At 38.9% G+C, this 18,595-nt stretch overlaps 2 protein-coding genes across 5 annotated transcripts; both read left to right on the forward strand.

Annotated features, from left to right (window-relative positions):
- Nucleotides 1,225-5,606, forward strand: LOC109726714 (phosphoribosylamine--glycine ligase). Of its 4 annotated transcripts, none has more exons than XM_020256492.1 (5): nt 1,225-1,305; nt 2,641-2,926; nt 3,740-4,113; nt 4,412-4,942; nt 5,023-5,606. In XM_020256492.1, exons 1-5 carry the CDS (start codon nt 1,240-1,242, stop codon nt 5,464-5,466), a joined length of 1,701 nt encoding a protein of 566 aa, XP_020112081.1. In that variant the 5' UTR covers nt 1,225-1,239; the 3' UTR covers nt 5,467-5,606. The 4 variants fall into 4 exon arrangements, with proteins under 4 accessions (XP_020112081.1, XP_020112082.1, XP_020112083.1 ...); XM_020256493.1 differs by having other exon boundaries at nt 3,743-4,113; XM_020256494.1 differs by lacking the exon at nt 1,225-1,305 and adding an exon at nt 1,735-1,857.
- LOC109726176 (MACPF domain-containing protein At4g24290) lies at nt 12,660-18,054 on the forward strand. The gene is made up of 8 exons (XM_020255636.1): nt 12,660-12,888; nt 13,014-13,322; nt 14,863-15,101; nt 15,494-15,695; nt 15,895-15,963; nt 16,058-16,244; nt 16,650-16,816; nt 17,095-18,054. Exons 2-8 carry the CDS (start codon nt 13,053-13,055, stop codon nt 17,788-17,790), a joined length of 1,830 nt encoding a protein of 609 aa, XP_020111225.1. The 5' UTR covers nt 12,660-12,888; nt 13,014-13,052; the 3' UTR covers nt 17,791-18,054.

An 18,595-nucleotide genomic window follows, 5' to 3' on the forward strand; every position in this document is an offset into this window, starting at 1 on the left:
AAAAAAAAAAAAAAAAAAAAAAAAAACCCCTTGGGAGACCAAAACGGGTGGCTGGCCCGTGGTTCTTCTTCACCGACCCGCCCCGGTAAAAGGCGAACCCGGTTTTTTCTCCCACCCCCGGTTTGTCCCCCCTTGAGATTCGCGTTACTTTAGAGAAATTCGTTCCTGCACCAGGTGCATATGTACACTTTACACCGCACGCCACCTAACCGTCGATCTCAATATTCTACGGCTCATCCAACCGTCCAATTTTGAACGAGAGAATCTACCCAGCATGGTGCGCAGATGTACGGATGCACCAGGTGCATGTAATTATTCCCAAAAGTAAAGTTTGGTGTGGGATGAGGAGTCGGGGGCGTGGTACTATCACGTTTCCCATTACTAACTCACAATTTTCAAAAAGAAAGTTTTTTTTTTTTTTTGTTCTTTAAAAGTAAATTTAGATTCATGTTTAAAATTTCGGATACTAATGATCAAATAATTTTTGGATAAAATTTTGGCTCCTTAGATTTTTAGATTTTTAGACCCACATTTCCATTAATACTTGCGCTCAAATTAAACTTTATCCTAAATACTCGAAAACTACAATATATATATATACCGGTATACTTCTGGAAGCACAAAATTCTCCGTCTTTTTAAGTCGTTTTCGATATTGGGACTTTCAAATCGACGATCGGCTCCGTTGGATTTGATCTAGAGTATTTAAAATACCTAGAAAATAAATTTTGTGATTTTTCGATACCATTTGCCTAGTGATCGAAGAGGCTCAAAATCAATGACCGTGGTGAGCCGTTTGCAAGTTTAACGGTGTAGAAATATTCAAATTATATAAAATTTTGATAGAAAATTTTTTATACTATATAAAACAAGATCAATATTTTTGATCTAAAATTTTAATGTCATATGACCATATTTTGTAAGATTTTTATTTTCAGGCATGAATTTTGAGCCCCTATGACCACTAGATAAATAATATCGAAAAATTACAAAAGTTATTTTTTAGATACTTCAAATATTCTATATTAAGTCTAATGGAGCCGATCATCGATTCAAAAGTCTCAACATCGAAAATGATTTGAAAACACAAAAGACTGTGTGCTTCCAAAAGCATATCTGATTCACTCTATTATTTATATATATATATATCCCCAATAGTTTCCATATCTCTATATGGGGAAACGCTATCTAAGATAAACAAGACCACAAGACGACTATATAAAGTCCCCAAAGTGAATATATGATCCTTCAATATATACCCAAAAGGAGAACCGATCTTTTTTGTGCACAAAAGGAAAAAATAAAGGTACAACATTCCCTTTCTCTTTTTTTAATTACTTATTTTCCTATAAATTAGTGTATATAAATAAATATATGTGTTAGCTTTGGTTTTCATAGAGCTTCTTCTTCTTCTTCTTCATGTGGTATTTTAGGATAAGTTATTATTATTATTTTTTTATTTTGAAGATGTTTTATTGATTTAATTTATTTACTCTGATGGGAATTTTACCAATTGCATATTTATGTGATACTATTTTTTTTATAATCAAAAGAAGCTTTTTTGGTTCTCATTTGTGGAAGAGACTGCTAGAAAAGGTGCCAATTTGTAAGATGCAAAAAAGTTGACCCTCTTTTTTTCTTTTTCTTTTTTTCGCCTCATTTTAATAAATAATAATAATTATTATTAAAATTATAAACTTAAATCAAAAAAGAAACTAAAAACTAAAACCCTAACCCTAAATTCTCCCATAAAAAACCCACCCCACCTCCCCACTTTATCTCCTCTCTCTCTCTCTCTCTCTCTCTCTCTCTCTCTCCTCGCATCGTCTCTCTCTCTCTCCTCGCCGTAATCTCAGAGGTATCTCTTCTCCACGTCTCTCTCTCTCTAACTCTCTCTCTCAATCTCTCTCTCTCTCCTTGGATAGGTTGGGGTATGGTTAGGGTTTCGTGGGACGGAGAGAGAGAGAGAGGACTCTATTTGGGCTGGGTCGGGGAAATTTGCATGGAGAGCCCTCAAATATAGACGTTTCGGTAATAGCCTCATCATTTTTTTATAAATATACTAGATAATATTGGGCTTTTATCGGGCCCATGTACTAGTGGGCCTTTAATTAGGCCCATTTAATGATTGCCATGGAGACCCCTCAACTATAGGTGTTTGTGAAATAGGCTCATCATATTAATTAATTTTTATTTATTTACTTTTTTTCTTTTAGTTAGTTTTGTTTACTGGGGAAGCTGTTAATCTTAATTCTACTTTTCAATCAATTAGAGTTTGAATTTTTAGAACAAAATAAGTTAATTAAGATGAAAAATAAAAAATTGGCATGTGATACTTCATCAAAATTTTCATTTAATCGCTTTTAAATATTCATAAAAGGAAGTAATTTGAACTATAAATTTTTCTATGTGCCTTTGAGGTTTCAAATCATTTTTTTGCTTAGTAATTATTCTAATTCGAGTTGCCGAGTTCGCAAATAATTTATTTGTTTAGTAATTGTTCAAATCATTATTTGTATGAGCATGCAACAACTCCATCATGCCTTTATAAGCTTGCATAATTGCATCAGGGGCTCAAAAATTTTTGGCCATTTTTTTAAAAAATTTTCTAATTTGTTTTTTTAACTTGTTTTCAATTTAGGATTCAGTATCAATGGCTTGTACTGCATATAGTGTCGGAAATTCGCCGAGATTGGCGGGAACTCGAGCCACTAGGGCTTTTTTCAAGTATAATATCAATGGTGGATCGAGTTCTTCGGTCTCTTTTACCGGTTATCGGACATGGAACACCCTATCCTCTTCCTACTTGAAAGAGTGTTATGTGTCGTCTCGTTGGAACTTCGTCGTAAGGGCTTCGAGGAATGGCGGACAGCGTTCTGGGGAATCCGTGCTTTCGGATAAAGGCAATGGCAATGCGAAGGATTCCGGTAAGAATCATCAATTTGTAGAAATTTTACGAGTTCATATTAAGTATTGAATGATGAATTGATGATGATGCGGTTATTTTGTTGTGCACTGTGTTATTGAAAATGATTTAGATCGAATTTTCTTGTATGAAATGTAGAGGTTGAGAACTTAACTTGATTGCCGATATATTTTACTTTTCCAAAAATCTAGAACTGTTGTGGCACTGGCACGGCACGACATGACACGGCACTTACCCCAAAATCTTGAACTGTTGAGGCACTGATACGACACGGCACTTTTCCCAAATCTAGAACTGTTAAGGCACCGGCCTGGCATGGCACGGCAGGACGGCATGCATCGGCATACACCATATTTTATATGTTGACGGAATTGGCAGGGGCGGCACGGGCTCATCAGCACCAGCGGACGTGCCGGCTGTGCCAGACGACGCAAATTGGCACGGCACTCCGTGCCTCTCGCGCTACATCTTTCTCTTTGGTTTCTCGTTTTCCTTTACAATCCATGTCCACTTACTATGTCCTTTGTAATGTTACACGAAAGTAGCGGTAACAGGATCTATTCGACAACTTTTCATTATACTACGCAATTCTTATTCAATTCAAATATGCTCTAATAATCACTGTTTAGTGGATTCTTTTTGGTAACTGTTTTTCAAAAGTTTTCCTTTCTGTGGCTTTTAAACAAAATTGTCCATCCTATTTTTCAAGTTGTCGGTAAATGGAGTTACAAAGGCTTGAATTTGCTTTTTTTTTTTAAAAAAAAAAAACCATTTTAGCATTACAGCAATTATATCTATTCCTTTGCTATTGTACAAGAGAGAGTGGTGGTGTTGGTCATCGGCGGCGGCGGAAGGGAGCACGCTCTCTGCTACGCCCTGCAGCGCTCCCCGTCGTGCGACGCGGTATTTTGCGCGCCGGGCAACGCGGGGATCGCCCAATCCGGGAGCGCGACCTGTATCTCCGACCTGGATATTGCCGACAGCGCGGCTGTGATCACGTTCTGCCGCACCTGGGGAGTTGGGCTCGTGGTGGTTGGCCCGGAGGCCCCTCTAGTCGCGGGCCTCACGAACGAGCTTGTTAAGGCCGGGATCCCCACCTTCGGCCCATCATCGGAGGCTGCGGCACTTGAAGGTTCGAAGGACTTCATGAAGAAGCTGTGCGACAAATACGGAATCCCTACAGCAAAGGTAACATCTCTATCTACTTAATTCTCGAACTGCGTCATCATATAAGCGTACAACGCATGTATAGTTTGGAATTGCATTTTCGCTTTGATGCTTTAGAGGATCCAAAAAAACCCAGGAAACATTTTAGAGCTCCTCTCCTCTTCCGACGCTTCAAAATGAGTCGATATCTGCTTCTTACAACAGCAGAAGCTCCGTACATGTTTACTGCTACTTTTTGGAGTAGAGAAGTTATTTCATAAGCCAAATCAAACTCGCACTTTGTGATAAAAAAACGACGGCTTCTTCTTTATTTCTGCAGTATCGCACATTCACGAACCCTTCTGAAGCAAAACAATACGTCGCCGAACAAGGAGCCCCAATTGTCATAAAAGCCGACGGATTAGCCGCCGGGAAAGGCGTCATCGTTGCAATGACTTTAGACGAAGCCTATGAAGCCATCGACTCGATTCTCGTCAACAATGCGTTCGGCTCGGCCGGTTCGAGAATCATCGTCGAGGAATTCCTCGAGGGCGAGGAAGCTTCTTTCTTCGCTCTGGTCGACGGGGAAACCGCTTTACCTCTCGAGTCCGCGCAAGACCACAAAAGGGTCGGCGACGGCGATATCGGTCCGAACACGGGGGGGATGGGCGCGTACTCTCCCGCGCCGATATTGACGAGGGAGCTCCAATCGGTAGTTATGGAGACGATTATACTTCCGACGGTGAGAGGCATGGCGGCCGAGGACTGTAAGTTTGTTGGCGTGTTGTACGCCGGGCTCATGATCGAGCGGGAATCCGGGTTGCCGAAGCTCATCGAGTACAACGTGCGGTTCGGCGATCCGGAATGCCAGGTTCGTAATCGTCGAGGTTGAATTTCAATGCAGTTAGCCGTCGACAACATAAAAGTTTAAACTTGGCGCCAAAATTGCAGGTTCTAATGATGCGGTTAGAATCCGATCTAGCGAAGGTTCTCCTCGCGGCTTGCAGAGGGGAGCTCGGCGACGTCTCGCTGAAATGGTCGCCCGGATCCGCGATGGTGGTGGTAATGGCGAGCCGGGGCTATCCGGGCGCGTACAAAAAGGGCACCGTGATACGAAACCTCGAGGAGGCCGAGTTGGTGTCTCCGGCGGTCAAAATATTCCATGCAGGGACCGCGATAGACTCGAACGGCGAATTCGTCGCCACGGGGGGTCGCGTTCTCGGGGTTACTGCGAAGGGAAAGGATTTAGAGGAAGCGGCGGCGCGAGCTTACGACGCGGTCGAAGCGATCGATTGGCCCGAAGGGTTCTACCGGCGGGATATCGGGTGGCGCGCGCTCAGGCGGAAGCAGAACACCGGTTTCGCCGCCGCCGCGGCGGCGAAAAAGAATGCATGAAAATGTTAGTGAAAGCATTGTATGTGTGAGCAGAAGCAATAACTGGGAATGGTATCAATGGTTATGGTACAAATTTTTGTGAAACATTGGCTCTTGAGTATAAATGAAATGTTTAAGTTATTGAGTGTTGTAGATTTAAACTTAATCCTCTCTTGAGCACTTTTTTAATTTGATTTTTTATTTATTTAATTTACTTTTTTAACTACTTGGTTTCAATTTGTCTTGAATACACTGCAATATTTTTGGTTTTTCTTTTTTGTTTCTTTATAAAGTATACGGATGTACACTTGTGATAGGACTTTTTTATAAAATAACCCTTCAAAAATTTGTAATTTGAAAAAAAACTCTCACAAAATTTTATTTGAAAAACTAATTATTCTTTTGTCACGTGGACGCCACGATTAGAAATTTTTTATAAAAACGGTAAATCGTAAATATTAAAAAGTAAGTTGAAAAATGGAATAAAATTCTGGTAAAATAGATAGTAAATATTACATTTTTGTTTTTTTTTTACTTTAAAAAATTAAAGATAATAAAAAATAAAAAAAATAGACTATGGAATCTTTTTTTTTTTTTAGTGAACCTTTTCTTTTCTTTTCTTTTTCAAACTAACCCCCCAACCAGTAATAAATTCATCAAATCAGATAAATTAAAATGTATGGTGAGCCCCTCAACTATATTCCATTAGAAAGTACTCCCTTCCGACATTTCTTTCAATTTTGTAGCTTTTTAAATTAAATAACCTTACTAGAAATAAATTTAAATTAGTCAAATTTACTGATGATTTTAATCACTTTGCAATAAAAAAATTTAAAATAATCAATAACCGATATTTAATAAAGCCACTAAATTCAATTAAAAAACCTCAAGCGGAGGGGCCCATATCAAAACGACCATAGTCGAGGGGCTTTTCACAAATTTTACCAAGTTGTCAAGTGTGGACAATATGGGGGTACTTTTGTGGTTACGTAGCAAACTAGCAATGGCTCTTCTTCGCCCGTGATTGACGCTTTGGACTCGGAACACCGTACACGCCTCTCTCCCAAACCGTCCGATCAGTGATGATGCCTCCGTGGGATTTTAATATTTCGTGGACCGGGTGTACCACTGCATCTCATACACCGCCCTCAAAATATTTTATTATTATCTTTTAAATTTTGTGAACCCAAACTAGTTGTACCAGGGAGAAACTAAGCTACCGTTTGGTTAAGGGTTAAGAAAAAACTAGTTATTCCAGGGATAGGATTAAATTTAGGGTTAAGGTGGGGTTAAAGTATTTTTGTGTTTGGTTGAAGATTAGAGTTAAGCCAGGATAGTGAAAAATAGCGTTTGGTTGGAGTAGGTGGGATAACAAGGATAATGAGTTATTATGAATAAAAAATAGTGTTTGGTTAGAGTTTGGTGAGTTAGGTGGGGTTAGCTATCCCGGGATAACCCATTTGAGGTGGGGTTAGCTGGGGTTAGCTAACCCCACCCATTTTTAGAAGTGTTTGGGAATAAAATTAGAGTTCAGGAATTATTCCACCCCTTAACCCCAAGCAAACGGAGGCTAAGGGACGGACGTCTCATCGATTTTTGGTAATAGTGCTGTGATATGTCCGTGAAGTAGTACTACCCTGATAGCTTTGCGAGTGTTGACCTTAAGGACATTCAAGTCTATGATTGCTCATCTACCTTGGGCTGGAGGCAGAGAAAGATTCTGAGAAGAGCAAGACGAAACTTACACTATAGTGAGCGGAGTATTAGGGATCTGAAGAACACCCTAACTAATCTTCGAGTTGAAAAATGACTAGATGTTATCTGTTGGAGGTGGGACCTAGGCGATAGATTCACAACCAAATCAGTGTATTCGACTATCAAGTGCGGGGGTGTCAATGATGCCGCAACGCTTGTCATATGGAAACCGAAAATTTCAACTAAAGTTAAAATTTTCTTCTAGCTAGCACTTAAAAGAGACTACCTACTGTGAATAATCTTCTCAAAAGAGGGTGGTCAGGATATAATGAAGGGAAAACTTCAAATATCCCCATTGTGGTTTCACTTTTTTTCACTTTAGTACTCTGTGGTTTAAAGTGTATCAAGTTAGTACCCCGTGGTTTTGCACTTTTTCACTTTAGTACCCTGTGGTTTAAAGTGTATCAAGTTAGTACCCTGTGGTTTAAAGTGTATCAAGTTAGTACCCTGTGGTTTCGCACTTTATCACTTTAGTACCCTGTGGTTTCACACATTATCACTTTAGTACCCTGTGGTTTAAAAACCACAGGGTACTAACTTGATACAAAAATAAAAACCACAGGGTGCTAACTTGATATAAAAAGAAAACCACAGAGTACTAACTTGATACGCTTTAAACCACGGTACTAAAGTGATAAAGTGAGAAACCACAGAGTACTAACTTGATACACTTTAAACCACAGGGTACTAAAATGAAAAAGTACGAAACCACAGGGGGGTTTTTGAAGTTTTCCCTATAATGAATGCATTTTGTGTGGTGCTGAGCTCAATACTGTAGATCACTTGCTAGTGGGGTGTTTTGTTAGTAAGTTTCTTCTTTTCTCGCATCTTGGGGAGTGCCTCGTCTATCTTTTTATTGAAGATATCAACATCGTCTGGGGGCCACTGCTAGAGAGGCGTCCACAGAGCGACGCTCTGAAGACTCTGACACTGGTGGCGGCCACTTGGTGGATGGTCTGACGCAATAGAAATAACACTATTTTCAGAAATCTACCTAGTGATGTTTCTCTAACAGCTCATCGTATTGGAGTATTGGCAAAAGAGTGGGCCAAACACTGTAGAGCTAGATGACGTATATTTTTTGGTTATGATCTTGTCTTGACGTTTTCGTTGGTTTTTTCTTAGTCTTTTTTTCGCGAATCACTGTTCTTTTATTTTTCCGCCTTTCTGACGCCCTGGCCGTCTCACCTTATGTAGCTAAATTCGTTTGTTTATTGAATGAAGCAGATAGAGCACTACATTTTTCTCAAAAAAAAAAAAAACTAAGTTGGGAACCTCCCTATTTTTCTTAAAAAAAATCCTTAAAGAGTACTTAAAATTTTCAAAAACTAAATTTTATAATAACTAAATTACAGAAAACCCCGTTATAAATATTTGTTTTTTCACCTTTTCTTCTTAACCTTTAAAAACCTATTTTTACCCTTACAACATTTCAAGTTGTTGCATCTTGCGCCCCTCTGTCAGCGTTTATATCGAAAATATCTTTCAAAATGATAAAAATACATTAATAAATTATTTTTTTTTATAGCAGAAGTAAAGATAATTCGGTCATTTTGCCTTCTTCATTAATGTCGTATCCTTGAGAAAACATTTATGAAATTTTAAGAGGGCAAAATATAGATTTTTAAAAGTTATGATGGGAAAGTAAAAAAACTGGTATTTATAGGGATGTTTTCTGTAATTTAGCCATTTATAATTTTTTGATATTATTTATCTTATAATGAAAAGTTTTCAAAATTGACAACTTTTAACGATTGTTATAAGATATTTGCTAGTTTAACTTTATAAAATAATCAAAATCGGTTAAATTTTTAATTAAAAACTTTATTCACTATTAAATAAAGATCAGTAACTCTAATCTTAAACAATCTGGTTCTCTATTTTTAGAAGATTGTTCGATTTTGACTATTCATTTTATGTCCACTTAATAAATTTTATAATTTTTATAAATTTACAAAAATTTGATTTTTAAAAGTTTTAAATACTTTAAATTATGTTTAATGGTATGAATCGTCGGTTCAGAAGTTCATTAAAAATATTTATAAGTACAAAAAATTCTATACTAATCAATATCAATCATGAAAGGGGAACCCTAAAGCTAGGCTTTCCGAAATTTGCTAGTCCCATCCTTGAAAAAAAAAAATAAAGGGGAAATAGAAGATGGCTTTCGGGGAGCCCAAAGGTCGTGCCCCATCCTTGGAAAAAACAAAAGGGGGTTTCGCGTACCATTCTTAGTGTCGATTCGCTTTCTCCTCTCTTGACTCAGTTCCGTTGGCTTGCCTTCTCCTCTGCGGCTGCAGCGACGTTTCCGACCGGCATGGCGGCTGTCTCTTCCCCTTTCCCTCCGGCATGGCGTCTGTCTCTTTCCTCCGGCATGGCGTCCTATCGCTTCCATACTTTTATTAATGTTTCGTCCGGGGTGTCAGGTCTGCTGGCTTGCCTTTTCCTTTGTAGCCCATCGGCATGGCTGCTATCTCTTCCCCTCCCTCTCTCGGTATGGCGGTTGTCTCTTCTCCCATCTCCCTTTTTTTTCCTCATTAATGCTCTGTCCTGTTGTTGCCATGCTTTCATTAATGGCCCGTCCGGGGTGCCATGCTGGCAGCGAGGATCACCTTCTCTCCGATAAAAGCAGCCGTCCTTGCGGCATGGCGCTCAGGTGTTGGGGTGTCCTGCGGGCATTTTCTTTTCCCTCCCTCATGCGGAATAGCGGTTGTCTCTTCGCCCCTCCCCATTTTTCCCCTCATTAATGCTCTGTCATGTTGCCTCCATGCTTTCATTAATGGCCCGTCCGGGGTGCCATGCTGAGGGTCACCTTCTCTCTAGTGAACGCTGCCGTCCTTGCAGCATGGCACTCGGGTGTTAGGGTGTCATGCCGGCATTTTCTGTGCCACCCTGCACACCTTGATTTTGTCCTTTCTGCTTTGTTGTCTATATAAATAGTGATTGGATGCTGGGGTTTTTACTCCTCTTCTGCGAAATTCGTTGCTTCTCCTCCTCTTACTTTGTTGCTTTCTAGTATTGTAACTTGGCGATTGGCGCTCGGTGGTGCTCTGTGCTGGGTAGAAAACCTCGAAACCTCAAGTGCTTATATATACATAGCCCTGATTGCTCCTGTGCTTACTATTTGGTCTTTCCTGATGCATGCGGGTGTGTTTGTTGCACTTGATGGTTGCGAAACGGCGGGATGATTGCAAGGACTGCCTTTTTGCAGTGGTGGACTATTGGTTTTCTCCTTTTTTTTTAAATTCTGCCTTACATTTTTTTTCCCTTCTGTCCTCTAATTTTTTCTTTTTGGCTACTATCTGTCGTTGCATGTCTTTGGTGGTGACAATATGGCAGAACAATTGCGGGGGTTAGTTTCTGTAGCCGCCAGATTATGTATTTTATCCCCTTTTCCTTTGTTATTGGTGTTCGGTTTATGATTTGTTTTGCTTATTTTGCTCTTTTTTTTTTCCTGTGCGGTGATGTCAGCTGTAGTAGTCAGAATTAGTTTCCGAGAATTGTTGCGCGATATCTGCCACCGATTATTTGTGGCGGTGCCGATATATGGTGTTCCTGACAAATACAAATGGTTACTTAGTGTGTATGCCGATGTTGAGATCTCTAGGGGAGATTCAATTACTGAGTCGATTCAGTGTTGGGGTGCAGCTTCCTTTACTGTTGATGAGGCAGAGGAAGATATTGCGCGTTGTGTTGTTACCAAATTACAGGATGAATTTTCGTTTGAGGTGAAGGATACTAATTTAGATGATAGAAAGTTTTACGAGAATCTGTATGACCGAGTTTCTGTGGATTATCTTGCTCTCCACAGTAATATAAGTGCTTAAAGAGCGACTACGACCTCTTAAAAGGCTACTATAATAGTCTGCTTGCTAAGAAAGAGCACTTTATTTCTGAGCAGAATGAGATGGCTGTTAATTTAGAAAAATGTGTTTCGTTGCTCAAATAACTCGGAACTGGTGCAAATGGTCCGGGTAATAGTGAGGCCTTTCTGACGAAGACCCTGCAGCACCATGGGGGTATTATGGAAAATGATGAAAAACTTTGAATTGAACTCCTTTTTTGGGTTTTTGCTTTTGTTCTTTACTTTTTTTTCTATGTTCTTTTGGTCGGTTTTTTGAAAAGGCCTTTATTTGTAATAATATAACAGTCCTACTCATTTTTACTGTATCACTTAAATATTAGGTACGTTTTATTTTCGCTTTACGTTGGTAGTGTCGCTATTTTCTTTTTTTTAAAACTATCACGTGCCATGCACGTGTGTTGTGTATCGTTGTTTTTGATAAATATATCAAAAAGAAACCTGAACTTTATCTATTTTACAAAAACACTCATAAAATTTTTATTTGCACAATAAGACTCCCAAAATTTTGTCAAATAGTTTAAGGCCCCTTTTGTCAAGCGAAGCCGCGGATTGAATGGCCGCTTTGATCGCATATCTCGCATATAATTTTGAAAAATTTTAAAAATCAAATAAATTTAATTTTTTTCTTTTAGTCGTATTTTGGAATATAATGAATTCAATCTTTAATTTTCATAATTTTGTATTTTGAATTTCTATAAGATTATATGCGATACAAGCATTTCAAAAATTATATAATTAATAACTTCGATCGAGGAGAGGAATCTGTTACACTATTTGATAACGTTTAAATAGGTTTTTTTTGCCAAAATTTAAAATTTTGACATCTTTTCATCAGAGTAGTAAACGTCAGGGGTTTTTGTACATTTTTTTCCCCTTAATTTTGAACTCTTCAGTCCCTTTCACATATTACCCTTTGGAATAATTGTTGACTTTTACTGTTAGGTAAAAGTCATTTTACACAAAAGGGTATTAAAATAGTTCTTTTATAATAATATTAATTTTTTATTAGGGCTAAAATGTATGGAGACCCCCTCAAACTATACTATGTTTGAAATGGATCCCTCTTCCACCGTTTTATTAATAATTCAGTTTTATTTTCCAAACTAATTAAAATTATTAAAATTGAGAATATTATCAGTAAATTTTGATAAATTATCCAATTCAATTGAGCAAATTATTTATTTAATTTTAAAAATTAAGAGTTAAGGAGTCTTAACAAAAGAAAATAAATTTGGCGAGGCTAGTTTCAAATATATTCTCAATTAAAAGTTAAAAAATTATATAAAATTTATTCGGTATAATTTTGTTTATTACTAAAACGTAATTAAAATTATTAAATGTAATAATACCTCAACTACTATATTTGATAAATTTTAATTAATTGATTAAAATTACTTGATTCAATAAAATAAAAAAAAGGTAAGATATAACCATTAATAAGGGAAAATAGTTAACGGGTCCACATCAAAATATGCCTTAGGGGAGGGGGTAGCTTACAAAGTTACTAGTGAAAAGCCCTTAAGTGTGACATAGAAAAGACAGGGACTATTCGTATATTTGACTCAATAAATTTGGACTAAACCACCGTTAATGGTGATGTGTAGTATGCTAGTATAAAGACGAAGAGGAATCGAAGTTGGGCTCCCATTGTTTCCGCGTCCCAAGCCCTAGAAATCTTGGGTTCGCCCCCACGACGATCTCAACACGATCTAGGGTTTCACTATCTTCAGCTTCTCCGCTGCGTCGATCGGTGTCTAGTTCTCTAATTTGAGCTCGATCGGTGTCTAGTTCTCTAATTAGAGCTCCTGATCGAGGGATTTGAGGTAACCCTTGTTACTCGCTCAAAATCTGTGAAATCTATGGCAAAAACCGTGCTTTTCGATCTTAAACAGCGAGAAATGGTGTATAATTTGGTGACTTTGAGCTGGAATTTTCGGGTGATTTCTAGGGTTCTGGGAATTGGTTGATCCAGTGGGATGCGTGGGAGATGGCGCTCAAGGCCCCGCCGCTGAGAGCTGCTGAGGTTGCGATCGGATCGATCGGGATAGGGTACGATCTCACGGCCGACATCCGGCTCAAGTTTTGCGATCGGAGCTCTTCGCCGGAGGAGGATCCGTGCTTGATCGAGCTCGATCGGAGTGAGCTCCATGAGATCGTTCTCCCCGGAGGGTTGAGTGTTCCGAATGTGCCCAAATCGATAAAGTGTGATAAGGGGGAGAGGATGCGGTTTAGGTCGGATGTTTTATCATTTCAGCAGGTATATATATATTTTGTTGCTCTTTATTTGGCAATTCTTTTCATATAGCCACGTTAAATTTTATGTTCTAGTTCAAAACAGATATCTTTGTTTTTGGGTGATATGGCAAAAGATTATGGCCTTTGATTCCAGTGATAGGTTGTTTGATGAAGTGCTGTTTGAGTACTGCTTAGCTTCTCTCCACATGTAACGCCCAATATGTAACGCCCAATAGTCCCACATTGGATGGGATACTGATTTCGATAAGTTTATATGAGACCTACCCGCAAGTTATAATAACTGGGTTTAAGCATTTTGGGCCGGTGGTTTGGGCCCAATGAGTTATTGTTGCTAGCGGGTTGGGTCGTTATAATTGGTATCAGAGACGAATACCAGTCGGAAGTGTGAGAGCTAAGTGCTAAACCCGTAGGAGCCACCTCTAGAATCTCACATAATAAAGGGAGTTTGTAATGCGTCTCTCTCTTTATAGGAGACCTACGCGCTAGTTATAATAACTGGGCTTAAGCATTTTGGGCCCAACGAGTTATTGTTGCTAACGGGTCGGGTCGTTATACCGCAGCACAATCAGAATCTCTAAATTAAAGCTTCTGCTTTGTGGCCTCATGGCCTCAGAATTTAATTTTTTGCTTTCCACTATAGCAAAAGCTCTATATTATGTTTTCGTTTACTTACGCAGAAGCAGAGCAGTGTCAAAAAGATGTAAAACCAGGACCAAAAGCTTTAGCATCTGTCACTCACAGGTTTTTCATCTGTACATGCCGGGGTCATGAAAACTAGATTTTATTTTTTTTTTAATGCAAAAATGCTCCTTTATCATTTGACTCTGTCTGCTTGAATTTGAATTGGCCCGCCGTCAATTTGTGCAGATTTACCTAGATTTGCATCTACCTAGTCTTCAAACAATATAGCTATGTAGAAATGTAAAAGGAGCCTCGAAGTCAGCCTCTATCTGTGGTCTAGCCTGGAATAATTCTAACGATTTATGGACTTTAGAGTGGTTTGAATGTTTTCGTGTTGGGACTTTGAGTGACATAAGCAACACTATTCGGTTTCGTTTGTATTAAGTGAGAACCATCTTTTTATTCTTCCATCTTTTTAATGAACTATGTGTTTCTAGATATACCATAAGTACATAATATTGTTATAATGTAGTTAGCAAAGATCTCACCATAACTGCAACTATCATATGACAACACATGCAAGAGGGTAGCAAATAAAACCACACGGTTGATTTCATGACTTATATTGAATAAACTGAAGTCTGTTAAAAGTATGTAATAATCTTGTTAGAGTGTGATCAGAAGTTTATCATTGGTAATTTAGGTCTTTTAGTTTGATACTTGGACAATCTATTAGCTATTGTATGTAGATCTTTTATTTGATTCTTACTATTAATATATCATCTACTGTATGATTACTATGCTGTCTTCAAATGGCATCATTTCATTTATGAATTGTTCTACGTTGATATTCTTTTGATTTTTCTTTGTATATCCTGGATTTCTTAAAATCAACATTTGTTGCCGTTGGATTTCTGCAGATGTCAGAGCAATTTAACCAGGAAATTTCTTTGTCCGGCAAAATTCCTTGTGGTCTCTTCAACCATATGTTTGACTTTTCTGGTTGTTGGCAAAAAGATGCAGCTAGCACCAAAACTCTCGCATTTGATGGATGGTTCATTACCTTATACACTGTTGCACTCTCAAAAGCTCAGATTGTACTTAGAGATCATGTCAAGCAAGCTGTTCCATCAACATGGGATCCTGCTGCCTTGGCAAGGTTAGAAACATAATTTTGCAATTCATTAAAGAAAGACTAGAGTTGTATTGGAAAACTATTTGTGTGAAACTGTCATTTGGTAACGTTGTGGTGGGATCCATGAAAGTTTGTTGCGAACTGCATGTTTCAGTTACATTATTTTGATGATTCATACACAACATGCATTAGTTCTTGTGATCTTCTCTTGGACATACTCCTGAGAACCAGTGCCTCTCTCTCTCTCTCTCTCTCTCTCTCTCTCTCTCTCTCTCTCTCTCTCTCTAAGTGCCTCTCTCTCTCTCTCTCTCTCTCTAAGATCTAAATAAAGAAGCAAAGTTTCTGGAATAAATTGGATTTATCTTCATTGTTGTAGAACTTCGGATCTTATCGGTTTCCATTTTTCACACATCCAGGTTCATCGAAAAATTTGGTACACATATCATTGTCGGTGTGAAGATGGGAGGAAAGGATGTAATTTACGTGAGACAGCAACACTCCTCGACCCTCCCGCCCGTCAAAGTTCAGGAAACGTTAAAGGAGTTGGCAGACAGGAGATTTCTCGATGTAAATGGACAATACGACATTACTTACAAAGATCCTTGCGGAAAGGATAAGGTCCTTTCCCCCTCATCTATTATCATTTTCTTTTTATCTTGGTTAGTTCTATCTTGGTCAGTTAAGGCTACTCGAGGACTATTTATATCTACACTTATTATTTACTTCATGTGATGCCTTTCAGAACTGCCGTATTGCTATAATTTGAGTTTCATTCCCTGTTCCAAACCTACAGAATAACCGATAACTTGTCTTGCAGTTTGATTTCAGAGAGCAAAAGCTGAGGTTTGTTGCTTCCAACTCATCGAGCTCTTACACTTCAAAGGAGGTATCTTATATTGCATTTGGTAATCTTTTGCCATCTTTGTTTTGTTAAAATTGTAACAAGAGTTGATGGTTTTACAATGTTTACTTAATTTCAGGATTTAATGATAATATTCAAAAGGAGAGGTGGGAAAGATAGTAATGATATATCCCATAACGAGTGGTTGAGCACTGTGCCTTCTGAACCCGATGTTATCTCAATGTCTTTTTTGCCGATTACTTCTCTCATGAATGGGGTTCCTGGTAGTGGATTCTTAAACCACGCAATCAACCTATATCTACGTTGTAAGTATGAAAATTTATCTGTATTCTGTATAAACTTGGGGGTAAATCATGAATTTTCATATACACACCCCTCAAAAGCGTAGTTTCTTGCCAAATACCCATATCATAAGTTGGTTGGTCATCCAATAGAACATACATTTGTAAGTGAGGAATATTGCGATATAGAAGGGTATGTATGTAAGAAATCTAGTTTTCAAAGGGTGTATGTGAAAATACAGATTTTAGAGGTGCATATCTGTGAATAGATGATTTTATAGGAGCTATATTTGTAAAACCATCTGAATGATTTTATAGGAGCTATATTTGTAAAACCATCTGAATGATGTTTTTGAGTTGTTGTTGCTATCTGCTTCCTTCTTCTGTGTTCTCTGGCTTGTTATTTACAAACTTGTTCCTGTCTCTCAGACAAGCCACAGATCGGAGAACTTCATCAATTTTTGGAGTTTCAGTTGCCGAGACAATGGGCGCCTGTCTATGGCGACTTACCCCTTGGTCCTCATCAGAGGCGGCAGAGCAGTGCGGCTCTACAAATCTCCTTCATGGGTCCAAAGCTTTATGTTAATACCAGTTTAGTAAGTACAAACATTCAATTTTACTTGTCTCCATCTCTGTGAGAAATAGTTTTATTTACATGTGACTGTTTGAAATGACTTACTCCGATCATCAATACACTTGACATCATTATAGATGATTATTACTTGTTAGCGCAATTTACGAGTTGAATGTTAGAAAAAAGAAAATTGGCATTATTATATTTTTTGATGGTGTTTCTCGAGGATAATTTCTTTTACTTGTTTCTTCGTCGTCAGTAATTTCATAATCCAATTTTTCTGAATTTCGTTCAATACAGGTTGATGTAGGCAAGAGGCCCGTTACCGGCCTCCGCCTATACCTCGAAGGCAAAAGGAGCAACCGGCTCGCGATCCACCTCCAACACCTCTCCTCTCTCCCTCAAATGTTCCAACTCCAAGACCACCCCAACAGCCAAAACCCGAACGAACCCTTCGACCGAAAGTACTTCGAACCTATCCAGTGGAAGCACTTCTCCCACGTCTGCACGGGCCCTGTCGAATCCGATGACAACTTAGCCATCGTAACCGGCGCCCAGCTGCACGTCGCCCACCACGGCTTCAAGAAAGTGCTTTTCCTCCGCCTCTTCTTCTCAACAGTTCTAAACGCCGCTTCCGCCAAGAGTCCTGAATGGGATGGCTCGCCGAACCTGTTCCAGAAGTCGGGGCTTATTTCGACATTGATCAGCACACATTTCTCTATGGCTGCACAAAAACCGCCCCCTCGGCCCACAGATGTGAATATCAACTCGGCAGTTTATCCAGGGGGCCCGCCGGCCCCCGTGCAGGCGCCGAAGCTGCTTAGGTTCATCGATACGACAGAGATGGCGCGAGGCCCGCAGGACCTGCCAGGTTATTGGGTGGTCTCAGGGGCGAAGCTGCATCTAGAGAGGGGTAAGATCTCTTTACGTGTTAAGTACTCGCTCTTGACGGCTATACTCCCCGACGACGACTATTTGTCGGTGGAGGATGCATAAGAGGGTTGGATATTGTATTACTGTAATATAGCATCTCCTGTCTATTGTGATCTCCCTGTTCTTGAAGAACATCAAGGTAGAATCATAGCCTTGTAGTATTACTGCAATCTTCTTTTTACGGTGTACGATCAGGCTTTATTCTTGCAGTGTGTAGTGTTGTTTGCTAATGTGCCTAGTTTTCCGAAAGTTACTGCTAGCATTGTTGGAAAGAATGTATTATTTTTTCGATAATTAATTCAATTGTGTGAGAAATAATTGCCTCCACCTGCTTCGATAAATCAAAAGAGACAAGACTTTTTTGTGGTTGAGATAGCTAAGAACGTACAAACACAATAAACAATTTTTATTTGGGTGTGTGTGTGTTGGTGGTTATATTTTCACTTGTTTGATCTGAATGAATGCGGTGGGTCAAAAGCCGTACACCAACTAACTTCATTGAACTAGTCTCACATTTTTAGAGCTCCAAAAATTTGAAAGGGTAATCTGAAATTGCTTCTATATATTTATACATCACTTTACCAAATTAGGCCAAAGTATGCTAAGTAGCATTGGCAACCTTCTTTTTAAAAGCGTCTCATGGGTTGCTTTTGCCGTGAAGGTTTTCATTGCCATTTTGTGGCTTTGAAAGAGTGGAGATTATATATTAGCATAGAGCTACTATACTATCGGAAGCATAAAATAGTTGGTGCTTCTGATTTTTCAGCCTTTAGATCAACCCTATTGATCATTTCTAACCATTGGATTAATATTATTAATCAATGGGGACCACTCAACCCTAGGGAGGCCACTCAATCCTAAGGGGACC

This window comes from Ananas comosus, linkage group 21, assembly GCF_001540865.1.
Source record: "Ananas comosus cultivar F153 linkage group 21, ASM154086v1, whole genome shotgun sequence".
Classification (NCBI taxonomy): Eukaryota; Viridiplantae; Streptophyta; class Magnoliopsida; order Poales; family Bromeliaceae; genus Ananas; species Ananas comosus.